Source organism: Engraulis encrasicolus, chromosome 3 (genome assembly GCF_034702125.1).
Source record: "Engraulis encrasicolus isolate BLACKSEA-1 chromosome 3, IST_EnEncr_1.0, whole genome shotgun sequence".
Classification (NCBI taxonomy): Eukaryota; Metazoa; Chordata; class Actinopteri; order Clupeiformes; family Engraulidae; genus Engraulis; species Engraulis encrasicolus.
In genome coordinates, this window is record NC_085859.1 from 20091100 (window position 1) to 20117084 (window position 25985).

The 25985-nt window shown below is 42.1% G+C and overlaps 1 protein-coding gene across 3 annotated transcripts in view; it reads left to right on the forward strand.

The window, feature by feature from the left end:
• hk2 (hexokinase 2) overlaps window positions 1-21782 on the forward strand; it is a 47156-nt gene extending 25374 nt beyond the window's left edge. For 2 of the 3 annotated variants that reach the window (XM_063194945.1, XM_063194947.1), the window contains 9 exons: window positions 2489-2637; window positions 5864-5983; window positions 7043-7138; window positions 8071-8170; window positions 9761-9944; window positions 11495-11650; window positions 13394-13484; window positions 18375-18520; window positions 20500-20714. In XM_063194945.1, the coding sequence (XP_063051015.1) occupies window positions 2489-2637; window positions 5864-5983; window positions 7043-7138; window positions 8071-8170; window positions 9761-9944; window positions 11495-11650; window positions 13394-13484; window positions 18375-18520; window positions 20500-20641 (1184 nt within the window). In that variant the 3' untranslated portion in view covers window positions 20642-20714. Of the gene's footprint in view, window positions 1-2488; window positions 2638-5863; window positions 5984-7042; window positions 7139-8070; window positions 8171-9760; window positions 9945-11494; window positions 11651-13393; window positions 13485-18374; window positions 18521-20499; window positions 20715-21743 lie in introns of those variants that run through there. The other variant, XM_063194946.1, reaches the window with a different exon arrangement.
• The last annotated feature ends 4203 nt before the right edge of the window (window positions 21783-25985 follow it).

Consider the following 25985-nt stretch of genomic DNA (forward strand, 5'->3'; position numbering starts at 1 on the left):
GTTTGTTGGTGGAATGGACAATGTGCGGGATTTCTTTACACTTGAATGACAACCCCACTGGGATAATATCCTACGCACCTCCCCACCTACAGAGGTGTGCAAAAGCCTCTTCTTGAACAATTATTTTAAGAGCACTACCGATTTATAAACACTGGTTACAGTGATTTTTTTTATTTTATTCACATTTTAATGAACATTCCTTATATGTAAGCTAAACAAAACATTTCAAAATGTTTCAACTGATGAATATTATGTAAGGAAGTTAACATTTTTAGATAAAAAAGCCAAGAGCATAATTTACACAAGGACTAGGAACTTTAAGGAGTTACTAACTGCGCGTCTCCAGGAGAAGTCAAATCAAGTCAAGTAGGTTTTATTGTCAATTTCTTTACATGCACTGGTCATACAAAGAATTTGAAATTACATTTCTTGCTTTCCCATACAGACATAGACTAATCTAGGTAAGGATATAGACAGTATAGACATAGACAGTACTTATACATGGACTTAAGACAGTATGGACATAGACAATCCATGTATAAGTACTGTCTATGTCTATACTGTCTATGTCCTTACCTAGATTAGTCTAGAAGCAGTGGTCAGGAAGCGATTCATTCAAACAGGTTTCTTACTTGGAAAACTATGCATCCCCGGCAGATATTAGGTCATTTTACTCCATTTGTAGCTTTTTTAATCAGTTCATGTGTGTTTTCAAACTGTTAAGACAAATATTAAAGCTCAACTATAATTTCAAGACAATGTCAAATGGATTTATTACACGGGTATTGTGAGTGAAAATTGGTACTTTGGGTCGGAAGATTTCATCCGTGTAAGTAATTACACTTTTCTCGAGGTGTTAGTCACAAAGCACAATCATCTACCTGTTTACCCTCCGCATAACATATTGTTGTGCACCCTGCTTTTATTGCTGTGCAGTAGGATATAAGTGGCATTAAACAATAAATAAGCAAACAGGAACTTGTATTCAGATTAACTTGCCTTCTTGGTGGTTCGTATTCAGTGCTTTACTGCATTTGTTTTTGGAAAAATTTGCAAAATCGTTAAAGGGGCCCCCCTAAAAATAGGCTTAACGACGGCCCTGGTCTGGAGCTTGGACTGGCCATCAACCCAAGCTCGCAACTTTTCACCAGACCTGTATAAAAGTCATCCAAGAACAATGTGAAAGCATACCAAAACGAATGAAAGCTGTGACTAAAAAACATGCTTATTCCATTTAATATTTAAGTTAATATCATCTTTACCTATTTTTAGGTCTGGAAACATTGCATATTATGTGTCATGTTGACCATTTGTAATATAAATGTATAAAATGAATGCTCTAAATATCGCAATATTTTCTTTTTTGAAATTCGGAGGAAATGTATTTGGAAGTTTATAGATTGAAATAACAATGTTTACTTTCCTAAAACGTTTGCCTATCCACAGTAAAATAAGGAAAGACTGAACATTTTGAAGTGGTCTCTCATTCCCCCCCGTGGCTGTAAATGTAATGAATGGACATGCCTTTTGATATGAAAGGAAAGCATTTTCATTTGAAAAGAACAGGTTTGCTATAAAGCCTAATTAGAGATGGCTGACCTCAATATATCTAAGCAGTACCATTTTGGAGAATGTTATTAGCAGGATATTTGTTATTCAGGCAGGGGATGTGATTGTTAATTAGTACCTTGTGAAAAAGGATGATGTATTGGGGGGGGAAGGGCACACTTTTTGCCACATATCTGATGAGGAATTGCTTACATATTCAAAGGTAGACTCTTGCCACATCAATGAAATATTGAAGATGGTACTACTGACTGAATAATAGTGCTGTGGACTGTTATTACCCTAGTTCACACAGCAACTTGTCTATTTTTTGGTGACCTGAAACAAGTATTTTCATCTTAGCCTCTTGATGATTGAATTCAAGGTTCAGCACATCCTTCTTAACCCCCTAAATGCTTCAAGAGGAAGTGATTCATGGACTGACCACTTCAGTGTCCTGACCTTATCCACACTGAAAACCTCTTGTCTTCTAGGTACTCAGTCAGTGGCTCTATGCAGGTAGAACACAATACACAATCAAGGAGAAATTGGAAATGTGTATTCAGTTATGTCTGATTTAGACAGTTCTACAAAGGGATAATTAACAGGGTTAAAGTAAAGGGTTAAAGTTCAAGACCAGTAAAAGTTTTAGAGTCAATGGAGGTACATATACGATGCAAGAACGATGGCTATTGATAATTATTAAAGTAGATACTAGGCTTGGATAAGGAAAGGAGGTCACTTGCTCTCTAGCTATCTTGGTGCTCACAGTCTAGATTGTATTCAGTTTTTTCAGAAGTGGACCAGCTTGCTCCAAACTAGACTTAGATGTTTAATGGGATCATCTCTAAATGTACCGATGAATAGGCATTGTCCAATCTTGGTGAGCATGTGCATATTATAGCCTCGTTGTCCTGTTGTTCACTGATGGCGTGTTTTTCAGAACAAGGCGACTTCCTGGCTCTGGATCTTGGCGGCACCAACTTCCGGGTGCTGCTGGTGAAGGTGCGGAGCGGCAGTAAGAAGCGTGTGGAGATGCACAACAAGATCTACGCCATCCCCCAGGAGACCATGCAGGGCACTGGGGAACAGGTGTGCCTTCTCCCTCCTATACACACACATACACATGCCTATACAGTACATACGCTATACTGAACTAGGGATGCAAATTATCGATGAATTCATTAATCATTAGTTGACAGCCTTCTAGATCGACTTACGATTAATTGATAAGCAGCGTTTCGCCCCCCGAAATCTCAATGTTTTTTGGGGGAAAAAACTACTAGATCTAAAAGAGTTAATTAAAAATTGTGATAAACTGCCACATTTAAATGAATTCTTTAATCCAAAGGTGATTTAAATATCCACACACACTCTTCACATGCCCATTTCACCTGGGTCTCTTGTCAGTTTAATTGTTGATTAATTGCGATTAATATTTTTTAATCGATTAATGCATTGATCGATTAAAGTCGATTAATCGTTTGCATCCCTATACTGAACATGCAGCAGTGATGCGTGGGCTGACCCGAAGTGGCTACTTTTTAAAAGGCGGGTCGGGAAGTGGATCGGGTCAATATCTTTTCATAAATCTTGTCAAAAAAGGGAGTCCAAGGCACTCTTCTTGTGGAAAAATATTAAAAAGCCTTTATTGAAACATGGCTAATACGTTTAAAAACATGGGAGCAGAGACCCACGCGTTTCCTGAAGAAGGCTTGCGCCGAAACGCGTGGGTCTCTACTCCTATGCTTTTAAACTTATTAGCCAAGGCTTTTTAATATTTTTCAACAAGAAGAGTGCCTTGGACTCCCTTTTTTGACAAGATATTGTTTTTTCCCCAACACCAAAGAGCACCTTCAAGATTTTTTTGAACAATTCCCTGAGCACTTCGGATTTTCCCTTCACTTCATGATCTTGTCATAAATATTTCTTGCGGTCAGGGCAAGCGGGCGGGCTAGGGAAAAAAAGTAGTCGGTTGCGTACTGTTTTTTCCTCGACCCTCGCATCACTGACATGTAGTATACGCAGAGGTGCACAATGAGATCTACGCCATCCCCCAAGCAACTAGGCAGGGCACTGGGCAACAGGTGCTCACATACTATAAACTATGCTATTATTATGAGAGTCGGCAGTTTGACAGATCTGACGTTCAACATTGTAACTAAGACGGTAGCCGTTGGCTGCGAAAAGAATACAGTAACTCCACACTTAAAAAAATAGTCGATTATCCGGGTACATGTTACAGAATTCCGCAATTAGATATGGAATGCCCTACTGCTGGACACCCCCCCACTTTGATGACACTTGGTTTTTTTCCAACAACAAAAAGCGCCTTCAAGATCTTTTTTTTTTAACAATTTCTTACAAGCACTTTGGAGTTTTTCTACACTTCATACTTGTCTAGTAATTGTGCACACGCTATATATGGACCACCACACCTGTGCCCAGAAGTATGATCCAAGTGCTTCGACAGACACCGATAAAAGAGCATGCAAACAGCTGCAGGTCCTCTGAGGTCCTCAATGGTGCTCACCCCTTTGACATTGCAACAGCACTTGGTTGGTAGCTGGCCGATATAGAGTAGCTATAGAGAGTATTTAACGTTATGTCATCACCATTGGCAACCGCTATACATTTTGAAGTTTGCCTCCTTCGCTTGTTTTTAAAGGTACACTGTGCAGGAAATGGTCAAAAAAGGTACTGCAACTATGCTGATCATTGAAACTGGGTTGCCTATTGCCAAATTTGATCTTTTTGTGAAAGTTTACTCAGTAATAAACTTAATTGTTCTAGTATGGCCCAAGTACAGTCATTTTTGCAGCTAAAAATGCCTATTTCTGGAAATTCAAAATGGCGGATCATGTATGAAAAAATGGCGGATCATGTATGAAAAGTGCAATTTTCCCAGTCATAATGAAAGCTTAGAATTTGGTGGTGGTAAGTATTCATGAAAAAGGTAACATTAGTGAATGAGTAGCATGGATTCTGGAAATAAATAACAAAAAATCTCACACAGGGTCCCTTTTAAAGGGGAAAATTATAATTTGTTTTCATTACTACTGTATGTACAGTATATTGTAGATTCTCAAAGGTTTCATTTGTGTACGCTCTGACTCAGAGAACCATATAATTGTAAATATATGTGTGGTTGAAATTTGGTAAGAGGGACATATCTGTCACTATCTAATATGCAATCAGTGGTTATAACTTATTAGCCATTCGCACCACAGAGGGCAAGATGGCGTGAAGATGATGTTGGTGACCATTGTGATCACGTGTTGGCAACATCTACTGTTTCAACCCAAACAACAAATGTACACACACACACACACACACACACACACACACACACACACACACACACACACACACACACACACACACACACACACACACACACACACACACACACACACACACACACACAAACACACACACACACACACACCACCACCACCACCACCACCACCACCACCAGGTTCATGCATTTTCACATTCAATGCATTTTGCAAGGCCACAGGAAATTTCTGTGCACCTTGAAGTACTCTTCACTTGCTGTAGCTATTGACGGCCAAAAAGTGTCGGCGCTGTCTGCAAAACCACCTGCTATTTTCAAAAAGTTTTTTTTATTTTTTTTTGGTCAAGCTGTACTGTAGTATGTTTTGTTGTCCTCTTTGTATCTTTTGGTGCTGTCTCTCTGTATCTTTCTTTTGCCTTTAACATTTACCCATGGTGTATTTAGTTTGCTCGTTTGTTTGTTCTTTCATTCATTTATTCGGAAATAATTCATTCATTCATTCATCCATTAATTCATTCATTGTTTGAATTTAATGTATTTAACACAGGGACAACATACATATTTTAATAACATTTAAGAAAAATGAAAAATATACAAGATTGTAGTCATAAGGCTAATTTCCATCTTTTGTCCCTTGACATGTTAATGGTCCTTAAAAAAGCAAGCATTGCATACATTGATGAGATTTAAAAAAAAAAAAAAACTGTCAGATATTGCACACATTTGTTAAAATGAACAATACAGAAATAAATTGACATGAACAAGTACATAATATATTATACAGATTATGCAGGGTTATCTGAACAGTTTTGATTATCCAGTAGTCATAATTTTACCTGTTTGCCAAATGAGTTTAATATTGGTAATTCTCTAATTATGCTGGGAATTGTGTTTGTATGTTTTCATTCATTCATTCATTAATTCATTCATTCATTCATTAATTCATTCATTCACTTAATTCATGCATTGTCCTTTTGTTTCTTGCTATGTGTTGTGTTGTGGGGTCCTGGCCCACCCCAGTTGTTTGACCATATAGTGCAGTGCATTGCTGACTTCCTGGAGTATAAGGGCATGAAGGGAGCCACCCTGCCGCTGGGCTTCACATTCTCCTTCCCCTGCCAGCAGAACAGACTGGACCAGGTCAGTAGCACACATGGCTCTGCCGCTCTCCTCTCTCACTAACAATTTGTCTCTCTATTCTCTCTATTCTCTCTATTCTCTCTATTCTCTCTCTCTCTCTCTCTCTCTCTCTCTCTCTCTCTCTCTCTCTCTCTCTCTCTCTCTCTCTCTCTCTCTCTCCTGGTACACACAGTTGCACTCACTAACACAGTGTGCTCACACATAAACATTCACATTCTCTGCATTTCAGAGGGAAATGTAGATATACAGCGGTTTGGGAGTNGAACCGCTTGCCCATAATTGCCCGACACCTGAAGCTCTCTTCTCCTTCCCCCTACTGCTCCTCTCCTCTCTTCTCAGTCACTGCTCTCCTCTCCACCACTCCCACCACTCCTTTCCTCATCATTTCACCTTTTTCCTTCTCCTCTCATCAATTATCCTTCTCTCCTCTTCTCTGCACTCTCCTCATCCCCCTCTCCTCTCCAACACCTGAAGCTAGAAAAAAGCTCACTCTCGACACTTAAACTCACAAATTTAATTATACCATCATGTCAACAGACACAATTCAGCCCTCAAGCCAACCCATCATCAGTGAGTCACGCACTGGGTTGAAGAACGTCAGCTGACATGATGTTATGAATACAAACATTTTAAGCACGGAATGTTTTTTTTATCCTGACTGAAGTTGATGGTTTGCTTGTGTGCACCTTAATTTTCGTTTATTCTGCCACTTTCTATGAGTATTATATGATGTTCCAATCTGTCAATCTTGAGTTTTTGTACCAAGATCCTTGGTCACTGCTTCACAGGTTGAAAACTCGAAGTCACGAAGTATCATCCCAAAAGTTGTTGCTGTGGTATAAGATATCTGTTGATGTTCCATGATATTTGGAGTATGTTAAGATGTTTAAAAAAAAAAAAAAAGATGTAAGCAAAGCATGCCCCAATGGCAAGGATCTAAAAAAAATAAAAATAAATAAATGCAGTGTCGCTGGTATCTGGTAGAGATGTTGACTATTATAATGTCCATTATTGTCAGTAACTTCCATGTCTGCCACTTCCCCACCTGTCCATTGCCAGGGCATCCTACTGAAGTGGACAAAGGGCTTCAGGGCATCCGGCTGCGAGGGGCGAGACGTGGTAACATTACTGAAAGATGCAGTCCATCGGCACGAGGTAAAACACACACACACACACAGATCACAACGTACACACACACACACACACACAGATCACAACGTACTTACAGGGTGTGCACAGAAGTTTGAAATTGCATACATAAAGGCCCAAATACACACACACACACACACACACACACACACACACACACACACACACACACACACACACACAATGTGCAGTAAAAACTAACATACATGAATTTAGATACTTTTTCTGATACATGCACATGCATACACACACACAAGCAGTAGAAAAACTAACATACTGAAACAAGACAAGTACAACACGCACACAGTGTGCAATAAGAGGACAAACATACTGATGTACAATAAATACAGACACACACACACACACACACACACACACACACACACACACACACACACACACACACACACACACACACACACACACACACACACTCACATAGCAGCAAAGAGTACAATCAGTGGTCATACAGTAGGGGTGGGCGATATGACGATATTATATTGTGAATCGCGATATTGAGTAAAATATCGTCTCGAATCTGCCAAAGTGGAGAAATCGTATAGATCGTCTTGCAGTGAGGATGTTTATTATCAGTATCAGAGTGATGTTTTCTCACTTGTGTTGTTGTCTTAACTTTATTCTTTACATTATTGTATTCCAATTGTACACTTTATGAGAGTATCATCAGTGTGTTAACATTTTATTGACTGCAAATTACAAATTGCAAGTATATGAAAGTTGTTTTTTGTTGTTTTTATTTTTTGGATGGAAGATCGTGATAAAAAATCGAAATCGTGATTTCATGTTAAAATATCGTGATACAACATTTTTGCCATATCGCCCACCCCTATGATACAGTATATTGTCTAAACGGCACACCCACCTCTCACTCCCGTCCCCGTGTCCCTGCGTCCCTGTCTGTCCCTGTCTGTCCCCAGGGCTTTGACTTGGACGTGGTGGCAGTGGTGAATGACACCGTGGGAACCATGATGACATGCGGCTATGAAGACCCACACTGCGAAGTGGGACTCATTGTCGGTGAGCAGAGAGGACATGAAGTAGAGATGCAAATTATAGATGAATGGCCCTGCCGTGGCCTAACGGTAGGGTACTGGGTTACTACGCCAGCACCGCGGACCGGGTTAGATTCCGGCCCGGGTCATTTGCCAATCTTTCCCTGTCTCTCTCTCCTGTCTCTCCTCCACTCTCATGTCAAGGTAACACCCACCTCCCAAAAAAGCGATTAATTCATTAATTGCTAGTTGATTGACCTTATCGATCGACTTAAGATAAATTGATAGGCTGCGTTTTTTCCCCTCCCCAAATGTCAATGTTTCCCAAAAAACTATGTAGTGAGATGATAAATCTAAATAAATGTGTAATTATGTTCCTGAATGCCAAGTGGATTGAAGTGTTCCCACTCTTCACACCCCTCAGCTCACACACTCTCTTCACATGCCCATTTCACATGGGTCTCTCACCAGTCAAGTTAGCGATTAATTGTGTTTTTTAATTGATTAATGCATTCATTGATTTGAGTCGACTAAATCAATTAATTGCTGGCATCCTTAGTGTGAATAAGAAAACGCAAACCCAAAACGCTATGAAAGCCGTTTCAAATGCAATTTTCATCTACATTTTTCTTTATTATCTGGTAGTGTAGGACCAATTGGAAGTCTTATTTTCCTTACAAGATATAAAGAAAAAGCTGGTCAGCCACCACAACGCGCTGATTTAACAAGCATCACGCAGAACATGTCAGGGACACAAAGTGTCTGCCTCGCACTTGCATCTTAACAGTTGTCTGCTGTGATCGATCAACTGAAGGGTTAGATAAACGATGTGGCCTTGTCCAAGGTGGTTTGGAAAAGTGTTTTGAGTATTCTTTTCTTTGTCACTTTCACAGAAGACTTTTGTTGTTGTACCGTTCTCTCTGTACAGTCAAACTATAAGGACCGTTTCATAACTACAGAAGCATCACTTGTTCCCTGGCCTTGGCACTTTCTCTGTAGGTGGAGGGAAATGATAGATGGGTTGCTGAGTATTGTATGATATACCAATCTGTCAATCTGAGTTTTTGTGCCAGGATCCTTGGTTGACGATTTGTAGAGATGATAATCAATATTCTCTCTTTACTTGCTTTGACCTCTGACCCCCCTCTCTCTCTCTCTCTCTCTCTCTCTCTCTCTATATCTGTCTCTTCTCTCTCTCTCTCTCTCTCTCTTTTTCTCTCTCTCTCTCTCTCTCTCTCTCTCTCTCTCTCTCTCTCTCTCATGCACCACTGTCTTTTATCTCTTCTGCTCTCTCTGCCTATTTCTCTCTCTCTCTCTCTCTCTCTCTCTCTCTCTCTCTCTCTCTCTCTCTCTCTCTCTCTCTCTCTCTCTCTCTGGGAAGATGGGGAGTTGAGTATGACAATGTAGAGGAAGGGGGATCTTGTTCCAGTGTTCTAGCAATTACTGTATTGATAATTAAATGTCTTTATTTATACCTACAATGAAAGACATTTTAAATCTCTCTCTCTCTCTCTCTCTCTCTCTCTCTCTCTCTCTCTCTCTCTCTCTCTCTCTCTCTCTCTCTCGCTCTCGCTCTCGCTCTCTCTCTCTCTCTCTCTCTCTCTCTGCTCACCAGGCACGGGCACTAATGCGTGCTACATGGAGGAACTTGAGAACGTGGAGCTGGTGGAGGGCCAGGGGGGGCGCATGTGCGTCAACATGGAGTGGGGCGCCTTCGGGGAGCACGGCGAGCTGGATGATTTCTGCACAACCTTCGACCACACAGTGGACCAGAGCTCAGCCCACCCGGGCAAACAACGGTACAGTGCACAGTATCTTCACACTATGTTCTGAGGTGCATATACAGTGTGTCCATCTGAGGAAGACCTGTGTTGGATCAAGTTGCGTTGAGTTTCACAAACTATATAGCAGCAAAATATATCACAGCTGAGCTCGGCCCACTCTGCCAAGCATAGGTACAATACATAGAGTATCTTGACTTTTGTATTATTATTCATTATTTTTAGGGGCTGTTATGCCTTCATATGATGGGGAACTTGAAACGTAATCCAATACTTTGCTGCACAGCCAAGACCTTTGTCTGTGATAATACATTTCTATATTTGGATTCAAACATTTTTTTTCTTCCAAAATTAAAACTCTTACCCACATCCTCAAGAATCAGTGAGATGTTGAGCAGCAGTACTTGACTAACACCTGCTACAAAACTTCAATCTGCTTCTATGGCAACCTCAAGAAAGGAACTTAGTCATTTCCTTTTGAAAATGTCAAAATACAACCGCTGTCAAACTAGCCTGCCTCAGGTAAAAGATTCTAGGGAAATTGGTTCAAGCCGTTAAATAGTCTAAACCCATTTCTTCTAGACATTGTCGATTTCAAATGGTTGAATGGTATATTTTGAGTCCCAATATGTTTTATGATTTTGTGTTGAGAGATGTAATGGTAATTGTTTGCCATTTTGCTTACCTACATTTTTTGTTTGCCGATATTACTTATTTACTACAGGCAGCTTAAATCAATACAGTGAGCAATACTTTGGGACTCTACATCTACTGTACTGCATTTAATTAGAGGTCAGACAGGAGGAGGGCTGTCAATTGAAGCTTTAATTGGTCAAGGCTCAGCTGGATAGTGGTACTGTGTGTGCATGTGTGTGCGTGTGTGGCTAGTGTGGCTAGTGTGTGTGTGCAGGTGTGGCAGCAGGGAAGCTGACAAGGGGGGACAAAGGGGTAAGTTGCCCCAGGCCCTTGGAGAGAGGGGGCCCCAGAATTGGTCCTCATTACATTGCATGTATTGGGTGAGGGGGCCCTTTCAGATGACTTTGTCCTAGCAAAAGCTGTCAGCGGCCCTGGGTGTGGCTAGTGTGTGTGTGCAGGTGTGACTAGTGTGTGTGTGTCAAAAAGAAGGGCCAAACAAATCACAAATGTCTGTGCAGTATCTTGTATGATTAACAGGGCTCTAAATTAACACCAGTCAACTGCCCAAATGCTGGTGGAATTTCAGTTTTACTGGTAGAAAAGAAAACGTACCAGCCAATTTGACCCATTAGTGAGTATGTGTTTGGCTAGTAAGACAAAGCTCTAATAGCCATTTTGGCTGGTGATGAAAAAGGTTAATTTAGAGTCCTGATCATTAGCATCATCTTCATTTGGAGACGTATACTGTAAATGTCACCTTTATCCTGAGGCCATCATGAACAGAGGCCGTTCAGTGCAGTATAAGGCAGAATTGCATTATACCATGACAAATGTACAGTATATCTGTCAATCCACATAACTAAAGGTGTGTGTGTGTGTGTGTGTGTGTGTGTGCGCGCGCGCGTGCGTGTGTGTGCGCGTGTGCCCTTTAGGTATGAGAAGATGATCAGTGGCATGTACCTGGGTGAGATCGTGAGGAACGTGCTGCTGGAGTTCACAGCTAAGGGGCTGCTCTTCCGTGGCCGCCTCTCTGAGAGGCTCAAGACACGCGGCATCTTTGAGACCAAGTTCCTGTCGCAGATTGAGAGGTGTGTGTGTGTGTGTGTGTGTGTGTGTGTGTGTGTGTGTGTGTGTGTGTGTGTGTGTGTGTGTGTGTGTGTGTGTGTGTGTGTGTGTGTGTGTGTGTGTGTGTGTGTGTGTGTGTGTGTGTGTGTGTGTGTGAGAGAGAGAGAGTGCATAGGGGGGCGTCAAAGACATGCAGGTTCTTCGAGACCAAGTTCCTGTCACAGATCGAGAAGTGTGTATGTGGGCACGTCGGTGTGTGTGTGTGAGAGAGAGCGATTGGGAGAGACAGAGCGGGGGTTAATGAAAGAATAACCTTGCACATACGAATACATGGTTAGTCCAAGGGGTCTACTGTCTCCAGATAAAGGGCTACTTCCGCTAGGGTTTTGTCAGGGCAATCAAAATGTCCAGCCAGTCACCCACAGAATGGGGGTCAGGGAAGGGGCACTTGGCCAGCATTCAAAAGACAAAGTAGAAAGGCTAGCAGGCGCAATATAGAACAATATAGAACGTTTATTGTGTGTGTGTGCGTGCACGCGTGCATGCGTTTGCACACACGCAGCCAACACTTGTGAGACCTGTTTTGAGAATAAGATTGATTTTTGCCACCAATGTTCGTAATGTCCCTTTAAAATTGAAATCTGGCGATGAGGATAGTCTTTTTGTAAATGGACAAAAGTTTTTCAAAAGTTTTTTGACACTCACTGAGTGTTTCATTTTCATTCCAGCATCCATCCTCTTGAAATGAGAGAATCGGTAAGATTGTCCTTCACAAGATGAGTCTCTTGTGGACATGAGCAATAGCTTTTGTACTGTACATACGGACAATAGCTTATCCTTGCTTGGATCAACCTTGGTCCAACAATACAACTTGCTCCAATCAATACAATGTTACCATGGTGAGGTATATTCTGCCACTTAAGTATGGTATGTGTCCATGTTAGGTCGTTTCGTAAAAAGTTCCGACAATGTAAACCCAAGGTTGTCGGGTTGCTCCAAGACATGCCTCTGTGAAGATTCTCATTCAACCAGGTCATCTTAGTCAAAAAAAAGTTTAGTTGTCAACTTTTTTTTTAGACTCTCTGGAAGCAAACACATTCCCATACTGCTAGCTAAGTCCAGTATTGGTATCAGGCACCGGAGGCCTTGCAGGCCTTGCATCAAGCAACTCCAATGTCTGGCATGAAGTGGAACTGAGGTTAGCTCCAGGCTCATCTCAGGTGAATCTCATGCTTCAACTGATGGGTACTGCTGGTGTGTGTGTGTGTGTGTGTGTGTGTGTGTGTGTGTGTGTGTGTGTGTGTGTGTGTGTGTGTGTGTGTGTGTGTGTGTGTGTGTGTGTGTGTGTGTGTGTGTGTGTGTGTGTGTGTGTGTGTGTGTGTACAAATTTGTGTGTGCATTGAATCTCATCCTGATGGCTACTACCCAGGGTATTGGTGTGCAGTGCTCCCCTCTCACACAGATGAACTGTGGAGGTCAACTGTGTTTGATTGGGGCCAGCTACCTACTGGGATAAATGGGATAAATTATGTGCCTGATGTGTCTCTGTGTTTGTGTGTTTCTCTAGTGTCTGGTATATGTCTGGTACCTGTGACTCTGCTTTTGTTTGTATGGCTTTGTGTGAATGTGTATGTGTGTGCATGCGTGTCTGTACGTTCATCTCTAAGCCTGTGTGCTTATGCGTTTGTGTGTGTACGTGTACGTGCCCACGTTCCTCTCTAAGCTCATGTTTTTGTGTCTGTGTGCGTGTGTCTCTTCACCCCCAGTGACCGTCTGGCTCTGCGTCAGGTGCGCTCCATCCTGCAGCACCTGGGCCTGACCAGCAGCACGTGTGACGACAGCATTCTGGTCAAGGAGGTTAGTTAGAGAAGTTTCTTAAAGGGGTATGCCACTAAATAGCATTTATAATGACGACTGAATAGAAATATACCACCCAAAAGAAGTTAATATAGTATGTCGCTAAGCTAGTGAAAGTCAATGGATCCGTGTAGCATTGCTACATGCTACACGGATCCATTGACTTTCACTAGCTTAGTGACATGCTCCCTCTTTTAACCTGTCTTAAAACAAGATAACGGCTTACATGAAAAATAAGACACTTTACCACCTATATAAACCCTGGCCAACGATTTTAACTGTATTAAGCCCCAAAATAGTGGTATACCCCTTTAATATATTATATTACATTACATTACATTACATTGTATTCTGTTGTATTGTGTATTGTATTTATTGTCGGGCCCATGTACAATTCAAACATACTGTAAAGGTTGCTATTTCATGCATCGTACCAGCGTAAGGGTCCTTAAATAGTTGATGTATACTAACGTGCATTCTGTATGTTACAGCGTTATCCACAGCGACACGACAATACATGTACTGTATGTAACGCGTTTCAAGTACCAAACGTAGAGGGGACGAGTTTTGCTACACATCGACACATAATGCTGACGGAAGCGTATTGTGATGCATATCCGCGCTATTAACCCGTCCATTAACTTGCCCATTTCAACGTTTGTTGTGCTGTCACAGAATTTCTGGACCCTGTTTCTTGAAAGCATCTTTGCTAACCAGTTAGCAACTTGCTAGGTTTCCAATGGGAAATTGCATTGCAACCAAGTACGTTTCCAGCTTAGTAAGCTAGCAACGTATTCGGTTTCCAATGGGAAATTGCATTGCAACCAAGTTAACCAACCAAACTAACTTAGTTAGCAACGATGTTGTCGAGGAACGCACCCCAACTCTTCTAGTTCTGGTTAGGTTGCCCATAGCCATTCAGAATGAATTAACACTTGAGACCGCTAGATACAGTATGTACTTTGTAAAGGCGCCGCCCTTGGATCATAAAGACAATACACAAGAATGCATTGACTATGCAAGCCCCTTAAAGGGACACTGTGCAGGAAATGGTCAAAAAAGGTACTGCAACAATGCTGCTCATTGAAACTGCGCTGCCTATTGCCAAATTTGATCTTTATATGAAAGTTTACTAAGTAATAAACAAATATTTTCTAGTATGGTACAAGTAGAGTCATTTTTGCAGCTAAAAGTGGCTATTTTTGGAAATTCAAAATGGCGGACCATGGAGAAGATCCCCCTTTTCATGTATGAAAAGTGCTATTTTTCCGGTCACAATGAATACTTAGAATTTGATGGTGGGAGATAGGGCTTTGACTTGTGTCCCAAAATCATAGTCGAAGTTCGTTTCTAAATTAAAAACGATATTCGAATATATTCGAATATTTATCCATATTTGTTACCATTAAAATTGCCCCAGTTAGACCTGATGTCAAGCTGAAGTTGTTCTTTCCCCCAGTCAGTGACTAGTAAAAGGCTATTCCAACCAGAGATGTAGCCTAATGGCCCATTAACAACATGCATTCAACCAGCCATTATTGTTTAGCGATCGTTCAGCACTTATAAGAAGACGGTACTTAGAGGTGTGAATGCAGATTAAAACATGGCAAAGCTAGCAGCCATGTCAAATTTGTAGCCCAAGTTAAAATTTGAATTGGATCATATGGGAATCATGAGAATTGAGCACACAGCACCAATATCAACAAATATGTATTTATTTTCTATCACTAATGACGGACATTTAGGTAGTGTGTTTGTAGGTCCAGGTAAGATGACTGCTCTCGTCTAAAAACGAACATTACACAAACTAGCAGTGCGCTAAAAACATGCTAAAAGCATGCTAACAAAATCATCACCTGGAGTCTGCCTGATCTGACACCCAGACCAACGAAGCTAATTTGGTCAAAATCCAAAAAACAAGAAGTTATTATCTTACTCTTGGCGTAATCACAGGTACTTGTGGGTTGAATCACATAATTCCAGAAACTCGTCAACAACTCCAGAAAGTAATGTGATGATGCTTTGTTTATTAACTGTAGTCATTCACTTGAATGGAACTCTGCAGCATTCATCTGCTTGTTATGCGGACTCTGGGGGAGACTGCCTGCCGCAAGTGTCCTGCTACGGAACACAGAGAGATGAGCCACGCACGCGACTCTCCTCAACACAGCTGTAGTGATTAACCAGCCATGGAAAAAAAATTGAGACTGTGAATTGCGATGTTTACAAGGAAATTATTTATATCAATAACAATGACATACCCAAAAAAGCAATACCCATGTCAGATTCGAATATTAATGGCCAATTAATATTCGTTCGAATGTCTCGAATGTTCTTAACATTCGACTTATATTCGAATATCGAATATCGAAGTCAAAGGCTTAGTGGGAGTAAGTATTCATGAAAAAGGTAACATTAGTGAATGGGCAGCATGAATTCTGAAAATAAACAACTAAAAATCTCACACAGTGTCCCTTTAAGCCTTTGGCGTAAAGGTAACCACTTCATGCATGGTACCAGAGTAAGCAATCCCTGCCCTTGTAACAACGCATATACTGTAACGCGCACCAAGTAGCAAAAATGTAGAGGACACATTTTGCTGCGCATCAACACGTAATGGCGACTGAAGTATAGCCATGTGTAACCTTGCAGCCACTTTTATACGTAGTAGGATGTGTTGACTATGTTAGGTTGCCATTTCGTGCATGGTACCAGAGTAAGCTTCCGGCTAATTTACTGAATTTACTGTATATCCGTAGCCTCTTACTGCAGCAGGGTTCGCCTGCGACCCTATTCACTTGCTGAAACTGCTTAACTACATCATAACAACATTGCTATGACATTACAGAGTGCTGCACTAAGGGTTTAAGTATGCTTGATATATTTGTGATTTTGTACCTGCTTTTGGATGTGTGCGTCCTCCACTGCACTACGTATGTACAACTCGAATGGGAAAAAAAAGTTGCCCTTTTATGCATGGTACCAGAGTCAGCCTTATGCAGTGACATGGTGGTTACCGATAGCCGCCCGGATCAAGCACAAGGCATTGACCCTTGCCTACAAAACCATCACAGGAACGGCCCCAGCTTATCTGAAGGGCCTACTAACGCCTTATGTTACTGGAAGAGAGCTGCGCTCATCCAGCACAAGCCGTCTGGCTCTGCCATCCAATCGCTATAGGTAGTCCCAGTCAAGATTGTTCTCCGTTGTGGTACCCAAGTGGTGGAACGGTCTCCCAGAGGCAGCAAGACTAAGCACATCTCTTGCAGCTTTCAAGAAACAACTAAAGACCTTCCTCTTTCGAGAGAATCTACTAGACTAATGCTTAAGCTGGCCTTGCCCCAGGGCAGACTCTTGACATGATGTTTAGTTTAGTTTAGTTTGTGTGTGTGTGTGTGTGTGTGTGTGTGTGTGTGTGTGTGTGTGTGTGTGTGTGTGTGTGTGTGTGTGTGTGTGTGTGTGTGTGTGTGTGTGTGTGTGTGTGTGTGTGTGTGTGTGTGTACTCGTTATTTACTCTTTAAAAACAATTAAAAAAACTAACCCCTCTTTGCAACTGCACTTGTTGTTCTGTATATCTCCTGTGCACTTTGTATTTGCTTGTGATGTTGGCTTGATTATGTCCTCTTTTGAAAGTCGCTTTGGTTATAAAGCGTCTGCCAAATAGGGGTGGGCGATATGGGCAAAAAAAGTTATCTCGATAATTTTTAGAATTTTCACGATAACGATAATTTGACGATAATTTCCAAAATTCCGGGGGGGGGGGGGGGGGGGGGGGGGGGGGGGGGGGTGAATCAATGTGTACCGTAATATGGGAATTTGGCATGGCAGGGAAGGGTGAGAAAAGCAGAACATTGCAAGCTACTATGTATGCTGTCTATGATTTGTGCATGATTCCAGACTAATTTCAATTCTGCACTGGAGGTAGTAGTGCTGCATTTGTGTTTCAACTGGGAAGGGACAGAGAGTTGGGAAAAAATGCTGTGCTGAAGAGCTTTCACTTTTTGAATTTAATAATATGCATATGCTGGACTGTAAAGTAATACTTCATCACTTGTCATGAAAACATATCCATGTAAATAAAAAATAGTTTTATGATGTATTGCTAATGATTCTGTTAGAGGACAGTCATTTTTGACTGGAAACAGTGCATTTGTAGATAGGAATCAGAACCTAACTATGGCAGCTGCAAATTGCATGTGTTGGATTTCACACATTGTAATTTAACTCACTGCGTGAGTCTAACTTAACATTACTTGTCCACCTAAGCAGTTATGATATCTATAGATGCAGGTGGGTGTTTGAGTAGTGAGTAACAGCCAATCTATTTGTAGAGAACAACATTGCTTAGCTTAGTTCGCTAACTAGCATGCTAACGCGATTTCTCAGACCAGAGACAAAACTATTTGGCTTTCCATAATCACAGACAGTTGCTGATTAAAGCACATAGTTCCAAAACGCCCTCAGCATCATGCAATGGCTGGTTTAATGGTTGAATTCCTCATGTAAATCCACCATTTGGATAACAGCAGCTCTCCTTCACTGCCCAGAAGCAGAAGCGCTGCAGGAGTGACACGAGATCTCTCTCTCTCCGTCTGCTAAAAATGCTGCAGCCCGCCCCCCTCAGCACTGTCTGCTCATTGGTTCACAGACTTATTCTCCAGTTCACAACAACATTACTATTGGCTCAAAGGCTTGGAGGAGTCCTGTCACAGCGCTTTGTTGAGTTTAGCGACTTCATAAAAATATCTCGATATTGCAAAATTACTCATCGTCAAAACAACATTCACGATAACTTCGCAGACGATATGTATCGCCCACCCTTACTGCCAAATGCAATATGGTCTAGTGTGAAGAAAGAGTAAGCCCAGGCTAATCTGCATCTGACCGCAGGTGTGTGCGGTAGTGTCTCGACGCGCGGCCCAGCTTTGTGGCGCCGGCCTGGCCGCCGTGGTGGACAAGATCCGCCGCAACCGGCACCTGGAGCAGCTGCGCATCACCGTGGGGGTGGACGGCACACTGTACAAGCTGCACCCACAGTGAGTAACAATGGTGGAATGAAACGACAGGCGTGCGTGCGTGCGTGCATGTGTGTGTGTGATCATTTTGTTGGCGGGGATGAATCAATTCAAGTCAAGTCAAGTGTACTTTATTGTCAAAAATCTATGTAACAGGGTTAGCACAGAGGTTTGAAATTGCGTTTGACCAGTCTCCAATGTGCAGTTCAACTAAAAACATAAATATGACATTGATAATAATCTCTCTCTTACTCATACACACACACACACACACACACACACACACACAAACTAACCTACTTAACCATGAATTTACAATTCTTTCTCTTTCTGACACATTCATTTGCAGCATACACACAGACACAGACATACACACGTGCAGTTTTTCAAACACTGACATGCTGATATAGACATGTACAATACACACACACACACACACACACACACACACACACACACACACACACACACACACACACACACACACACACACACACACACACACACACACACACACACACACACACACACACACACAGTGTGCAATAAGAATACTGACATAATACACAACCACACATAGCAGCAAAAGTACAATCAGTGGTCATAGTAGTAAAGTGAAAAGTGTAGATCTGGCATGGTGAAGAAATGTTCATGGAATGTCATTCATCAGCCACCAAATGCTGTTGCAATATCAAAGTGGTTTCTGTGCACAAAATGATCATAATTTGCTCTTGACTGGCTGGTGACATTGTAGACATTGGCCATTGGTCAGTGACGAATTGATTTTGTGTGCATGTGGGGTGGGATTTTGCTATGTGTGAGGATGTCTATTTCTGTATGTACTGTACGTACATGCCAATTGCATGCAGCAGTGTGTCTGTCTATCTGGTAGTTTGTCACTCTCCATCTCCCAATTTTCTGTATTGGGTGGGCCAAAAATCATACATTGGATGGTAGTGGTGTCAGCAATGATCGATTCGGCAATGCAATCCAATGCGGGGCATGGACGATCCAGAATCAATCCGGCAACTTCCAGAATCGATCCGGCAATTTTTTTAAAGTTTCAATTACTTCCATGGATATTTCGGGAGCAAATGAATGTTAAATTAAATAAAAGCACTTCAAAACATTGCAAGACTGATACAGACTGATACAGAAAACAGCCAATACATTGTTGCTCAGTATCTGACTACTTGTATTGCCTCATCATGACTGATTCAACATTTGCTTTGCTTTCAGTAGAAATGTAATGCATTGCAATGCATTGTAGAATCGAATCGAATCGAATCGCTACCTCCCGAATCGTGATCGAATCGGATCGTGAGGGCAGTGCCAATCCACACCACTGTTGGATGGTACGGTGTGCGTATGGGTATATCACATGGTCCAAATATGGGGTTATGGTGTAAGGCGTCTATTTCCCCTTAAAATTACTTTTACATTTAAAATGACTTTTTGTTAAAAGCATAAGCATTACAAATATGGTCAGGTTTTTGTTTTTCGAACACCCGGTCACTCACACACACACACACACACACACACACACACACACACACACACACACACACACACACACACACACACACACACACACACACACACACACACAAAAGGCCTTGCTCTGTTAGACTTTCATTCCCACCTTGTCTTTAACTGTGAATGTGTCACCCACTGTTTCCAGATGTCTTAATTGGTGTCTCTACTTTCACACTCACAAAACCTCACTCTGTCCGTGTCCCACTTTACCCCCCCCACCCCCTGCCCATGACATCTCTCTCTCTCTCTCTCTCTCTCTCTCTGTCTCTCTCTCTCTCTTTCTTTCTTTCTTTCTTTCTTTCTTTCTTTCTTTCTCTCTCTCTCATTCTCTCTCTCTCTCCCTCCCTGTCTCTCGCTCTCTCTTTCTTTCTCTCTCTCTCTCTCTCTCTCTCTCTCTCTCTCTCTCTCTCTCTCTCTCTCGCTTTCTATCTCTCTCCCTCTGCTCTCTTCCCCCTCCACCTCAGCTTCTCCACCATCATGCGTGAGACTTTGCGTGAGCTGGCTCCCCAGTGTGAGGTGAAGCTGCTGCAGTCTGAGGACGGCAGTGGGAAGGGTGCCGCCCTCATCACCGCCGTGGCCTGCCGCCTCCGAGACGGAGAGCAGTAGGACCAGCTCAACTGCCGACACCGCACCGCAAGGCACCCTGACACGCCATACCACAACTACCCACACCGCACCGCAAGGCACCCTAACACGCCATACCACAACTACCCACACCGCACCGCAAGGCACCCTAACACGCCATACCACACAACACTCCACACCGCACCACAAGGCCCCGTAACACGCCATACCACACCACTCCACACTGCACCGCAAGGCACCGTAACACGCCATACCACACCGCACCGCACCGCACCGCAAGGCACCGTAACACGCCACACCACACCACACCACACCACACCGCAACGCACCGCACCGCACCGTAACGCACCATACAACACCACACAACACACACAACACTACACACCCCACCATGTTCCCAACACCGCACAGCAAGGCCCCCTAACACGCCATACCACACAACACTCCACACCGCACCGCAAGGCACCCTAACACGCCACACCACAACACTCCACACCGCACCACAAGGCCCCGTAACACGCCACACCACAACACTCCACACCGCACCACAAGGCCCCGTAACACGCCACACCACACAACACTCCACACTGCACCGCAAGGCACCGTAACACGCCATACCACACCACACTCCACACCGCACCGCAAGGCCCCGTAACACGCCATACCACACAACACTCCACACCGCACCACAAGGCCCCCTAAAACGCCATACCACACCACACCACACACAACACTCCACACCCCACCATGTTCCCAACACCGCACCGCAAGGCACCGTAACACGCCATATCACAACACTCCACACTGCACCGCAAGGCCCCCTAAAACGCCATACCACACCACACCACACACAACACTCCACACCCCACCATGTTCCCGACACCGCACCGCAAGGCACCCTGACACGCCATACCACACAACACTCCACACCGCACCGCACCGCACCGCAAGGCACCGTAACACGCCACACCACACAACACTCCACACTGCACCGCAAGGCACCGTAACACGCCATACCACACCACACTCCACACCGCACCGCAAGGCCCCCTAAAACGCCATACCACACCACACCACACACAACACTCCACACCCCACCATGTTCCCGACACCGCACCGCAAGGCACCCTAACACGCCATACCACAACACTCCACACCCCACCATGTTCCCGGCTGTTTGGATGGTCTGCCCACAGCATTGTTAGAGATGGGAGGATTGGGCCTGTGACTGATATTTAACAGCAACAACCAAAAACACGAGGCTGGAGATGAATGTCTTCAATAACGCTGTATTTTAATAGTCTGCCCAAAGAGATGTTACAGATTTAAATTGAGGATGCCGTTGATTATCGTTTCTTGGCTGATCACCTTAACCCAAGTCCAACCCCTGACCTGGTATAAAACAATACATAAGGCATCAATAGATGACATATTGATGGCCTTAGCACCTGTAGACAATCAAGGATGACATGCATGTTTTGTTTGTTTATTTGTTTTTTCTCAGAAGTCTTCTACTCACACATGACACCTTAAATTATGTGTGTCCACTGCAGTGAATGTGTGGAGTTCTAAGCACGCAAGACATGATCAATACTGTGAATGTATTTTGTCAATCAATGCGTAATAAGTAATGCGTAGTAGTGTATTGAACTGTTACTTTTTTTTAGGCCTTCATTGTAGTGGTGAAGAATTGGGTCATTGTACAAACAGTCTAGTTCATAGATTTTATTTATTTTGGTTTGAAGTGTAACGCTCTTTTCAAAAACACTGAGCACTTAGTGTGCATACTGACTTTTTTTAGCAGATGACTGATGATAGGAGACCAGTTTTATTTTGATATTGTTCGTCACTCCTATTTCGAGATCTGCAAACTTTATTCTGTTTGTTTTCGTTTGTTTTTCTGATATTGAAGAGACCATTTTTAAAGCACACGAGGTCAACAGATGGGTTGTGTTTTATTAGTTCACCAAAAATTATCTAGTTTCTAGAGGGGAATTATATATTTTTATTGCAACAGAGTACATATTCATTACACTGTTAAAACTGCAAGTCAAATTTCTGGTGAGTTAAATTGTAACCAGTTTTTATTTATTTTTACTCCGGGTAGTAGTAACTGTTATGTAATAAAGTAGCCAATGTTATGTGGTAAGAATCTAAAGGGATCATTTTAAGGTTTCTGTTCTGCACTTGGTACAGCAAAAGACTATTCTGACGAGCTTTGCAGTACAAGCCAGTTGCTTCTATCAGCCTGATGATAAAGTTGTTTATCTCTTGAAACAGCAGTAAAAAAAAAAAAAAAAACATTTTCAAATGGTTTCCCTGTCATGTTTTTGTTACTTTGTGTAAAATATAATATGACAAAACTTGAAATAAAAGACGAGTCCAAGATAATTCCGTCCATAAAAGTGTGTTTACACTGACACTGTTGCTTACACACAGCAAAGTATAGGTACAATTAGGTGAACACTCTCATACTCATCACCATGTCTAAATAAAACTACTGTCCAGGGGTGCGTTTCTTGAAAGCGTAGTTGTTACCTGTTTAGCAACTTGTGTCGTTGCCTATGGGGGATTGCATTTCAAGCAACAAGGTAGCTACCGTTACATAGTTGCTAGTTTCAACTATAGTTTTGAAAAATGCACTCCAGATTTCCATTTAACAAAAGGGAAATTTTGAAGTGTGCAGGGTTGTTCATGTGGATTTTTTTCCCTTCAGCTCTATGCTGATGTGAGGTAGCAGTAGTTGTCAAAACACATTCACCATGTACGTGAGTAGCGATTGAATGTACGGTGTAATTAAATGTACAGACTACATGTCAAAGTAGGAACATATTTTAAGAGATGTTTTTCCCTCCATTGCACTGCTGTGCTTTTCTCTAATATACTTTAGTTTTCAATCTGATTGTCAGTACTTTTGGCTGTCCCGCTGTGAAGTAATAATGTTCCCCTGACATGTTCTTTTGGTGTCAAACGTGTTTACATGCTCTTCATGATGGAATGTGCTGTACAGGGAAGACATACAGTGGGTGCCTTCCAATATGCGGACTCCCGTCCTCCACTTGTGCTTGTGGCCTCACGTTTTGCTGACGCCACGCCTCCATGGAGAAAACTATTACGTTTCTCCACTCTCAGCCTAGTCACAACAACTTTTGGGGGACTGTTCAATCACCGATTGCAAAAAAGAAAATGACATTACAATTGTGCTTTTGCAAGATATTGAATACATTTTCTGTCGTCAGTGACTTCATCATGAGGTCACAAGCAGGCAAGGGAGCAATTGAGGACAGGATAGGAGGTGTGGGCGGGGCAGGCCCATTAGGCTGATCACGGATTCACTTTCACTGAATTAGTGCTATTATTACAATGATGGGGCAAAATGTGACAAAATTTAAGACTTTTCAACCTTCCTACTAATGTAATAACCCTTGCCTCATTATGTTGGCAGGAAATTATTACGTTGACCGGAAATGATTACGTTTGCTTGGTTATTACGTCTGAACTGCACAATTTTTTATTACGTTGGCATGGTTATTAAGTTGGTGGGTGTTACACAGCTGCATGAACGGATGATGAGATCCATAATCTTTGAAGGGTCAGAGTGCTGCACAGCTCTGAATGCAAGTCCTCAGGTTGCCATGGCAGTAACATCAAAGTTTTGTAAAAGTCTTAATAAGCCACCTCTCACATCAGACATTGAAGAATGGTCTTCTTCTATCATTAAAAGTCCAAATGTGCAGAAATAGGCCGGGGGCCTTTTGCAGCCTCAGATGAACTGGGTTTAATTTTAAAAAAAAAAAAAAAAACAAAGGCCAAGGGGCCCCCAATCAATTATGCATTTGCAAGAGGATCCTATCAGTTGCAGCACTTTCACATAATAACTATAATGGTGGAAAAGTTTGCGGATTTGCCAGCAGCCCGTCAGAGGCTATCACTCGTGTGGCAATCTTCCTTCAAGTTTAAATGTGAATACAACTAGTTGTTTTAATTACAGAGAAAGAATTGCAAAGAAAAAAAAACAAGACCTCTCTACACGTTTTGAAGTAAAAGCCTGAGATGTTGCATTACTTTACACTTAGCTGACACTTTTATCCAAAGCGACTTAAAGGATTTCGTCCTAGAGTGACTGTATTTCATCCCAAACATGCAAAAATGAGGCAAACTTGTTCTAACTCCGGATAAATCCTTTAAGGTGATGATACACAGGGCAACTTTTGGAGCAATACAGGTACAGTATGTCCGGGCAATGAAACTTGACTGGACTGTTTGCTAACTCACCAGTTTAATTCTAACTCACCAGAAATAAAACCCATTCATTTTCAATGTAAAGTGGGACAGGTCATTTCAGTTTGAGAAGGACAGTGCGACTATTTGTGGTAGCATGGCCAATTCAGAAGTTTCTTCCGAAAATATGGACATATTTTATTTATCAATAGAGGATTGCATTCCACCCCTTTTGAAGAAGGGTATGGCGTTAAAAATGAAATATCTGCTGCGGTGGTGGATTTGGTGGCAGTGGCAGTTGGGACTTAACCATAATATCCAAGTCCAAGTGTGTGATTTTTGTATTACTTGCTGACATTACATTTTCAGAACTGTTTTTATACTTAAAATAATATTAATAATAAAATCCAGTGCCCCTGTTCGTCAGATTTAATCACAACATGATATCCCACTTTAGCTAACAAAGTGTCTCACTCAACCTGAAGGCTTTGGTTTTGTTTGAGGAGATGACAGTTGATAGGCTAGTTGATTGATCTGACCAATCAATGACAGTTGATATCCATGACATATGTTATCATGCGCCCAAGGGGGTTCGCTTGTTGGCCGGCCACCTTATTTATTTTTAAGTGTCCAAATTTACCTGAATTTACTCTAGAGTGTGGAAAAAGTTGAGTCTCATCACTTGTTTGATAATAACTTAACCTCCTATGAGTTTCAGAGCTAATTATTTAATTGGTGTTGCAACGACAACCTCCCAAGATGACCTTTCTTGGTCTTCCACTGATTACAGAGTTTGAATTCACTTGAATTCACTTGCACCCTTTTCTATAACAGGGATGTCAAATTAAGGCTGGGGGACAAATTTGGCCTGCAGTGTCATTTTATTTGGCCCCTCGAGATCATTTAAAATGTGTATTACAGTTGTACAACATACACCATTAGTAGCCTTGGGTTTGGCCAGCAACTTTGTCACAGATTTTTATTTTGGTCTACTGTGAACTTGAGTTTGACACCACTGTTTTCTAGCAATAAGTAAATATAATGATGATGATGATCGGCCACTGATTCAAACCCTGTGACATCAACAAGTGAATATAATGCGCTTGAAGCCCTTGTGCATCAGGAAGAATTGCCTTCCCAATTT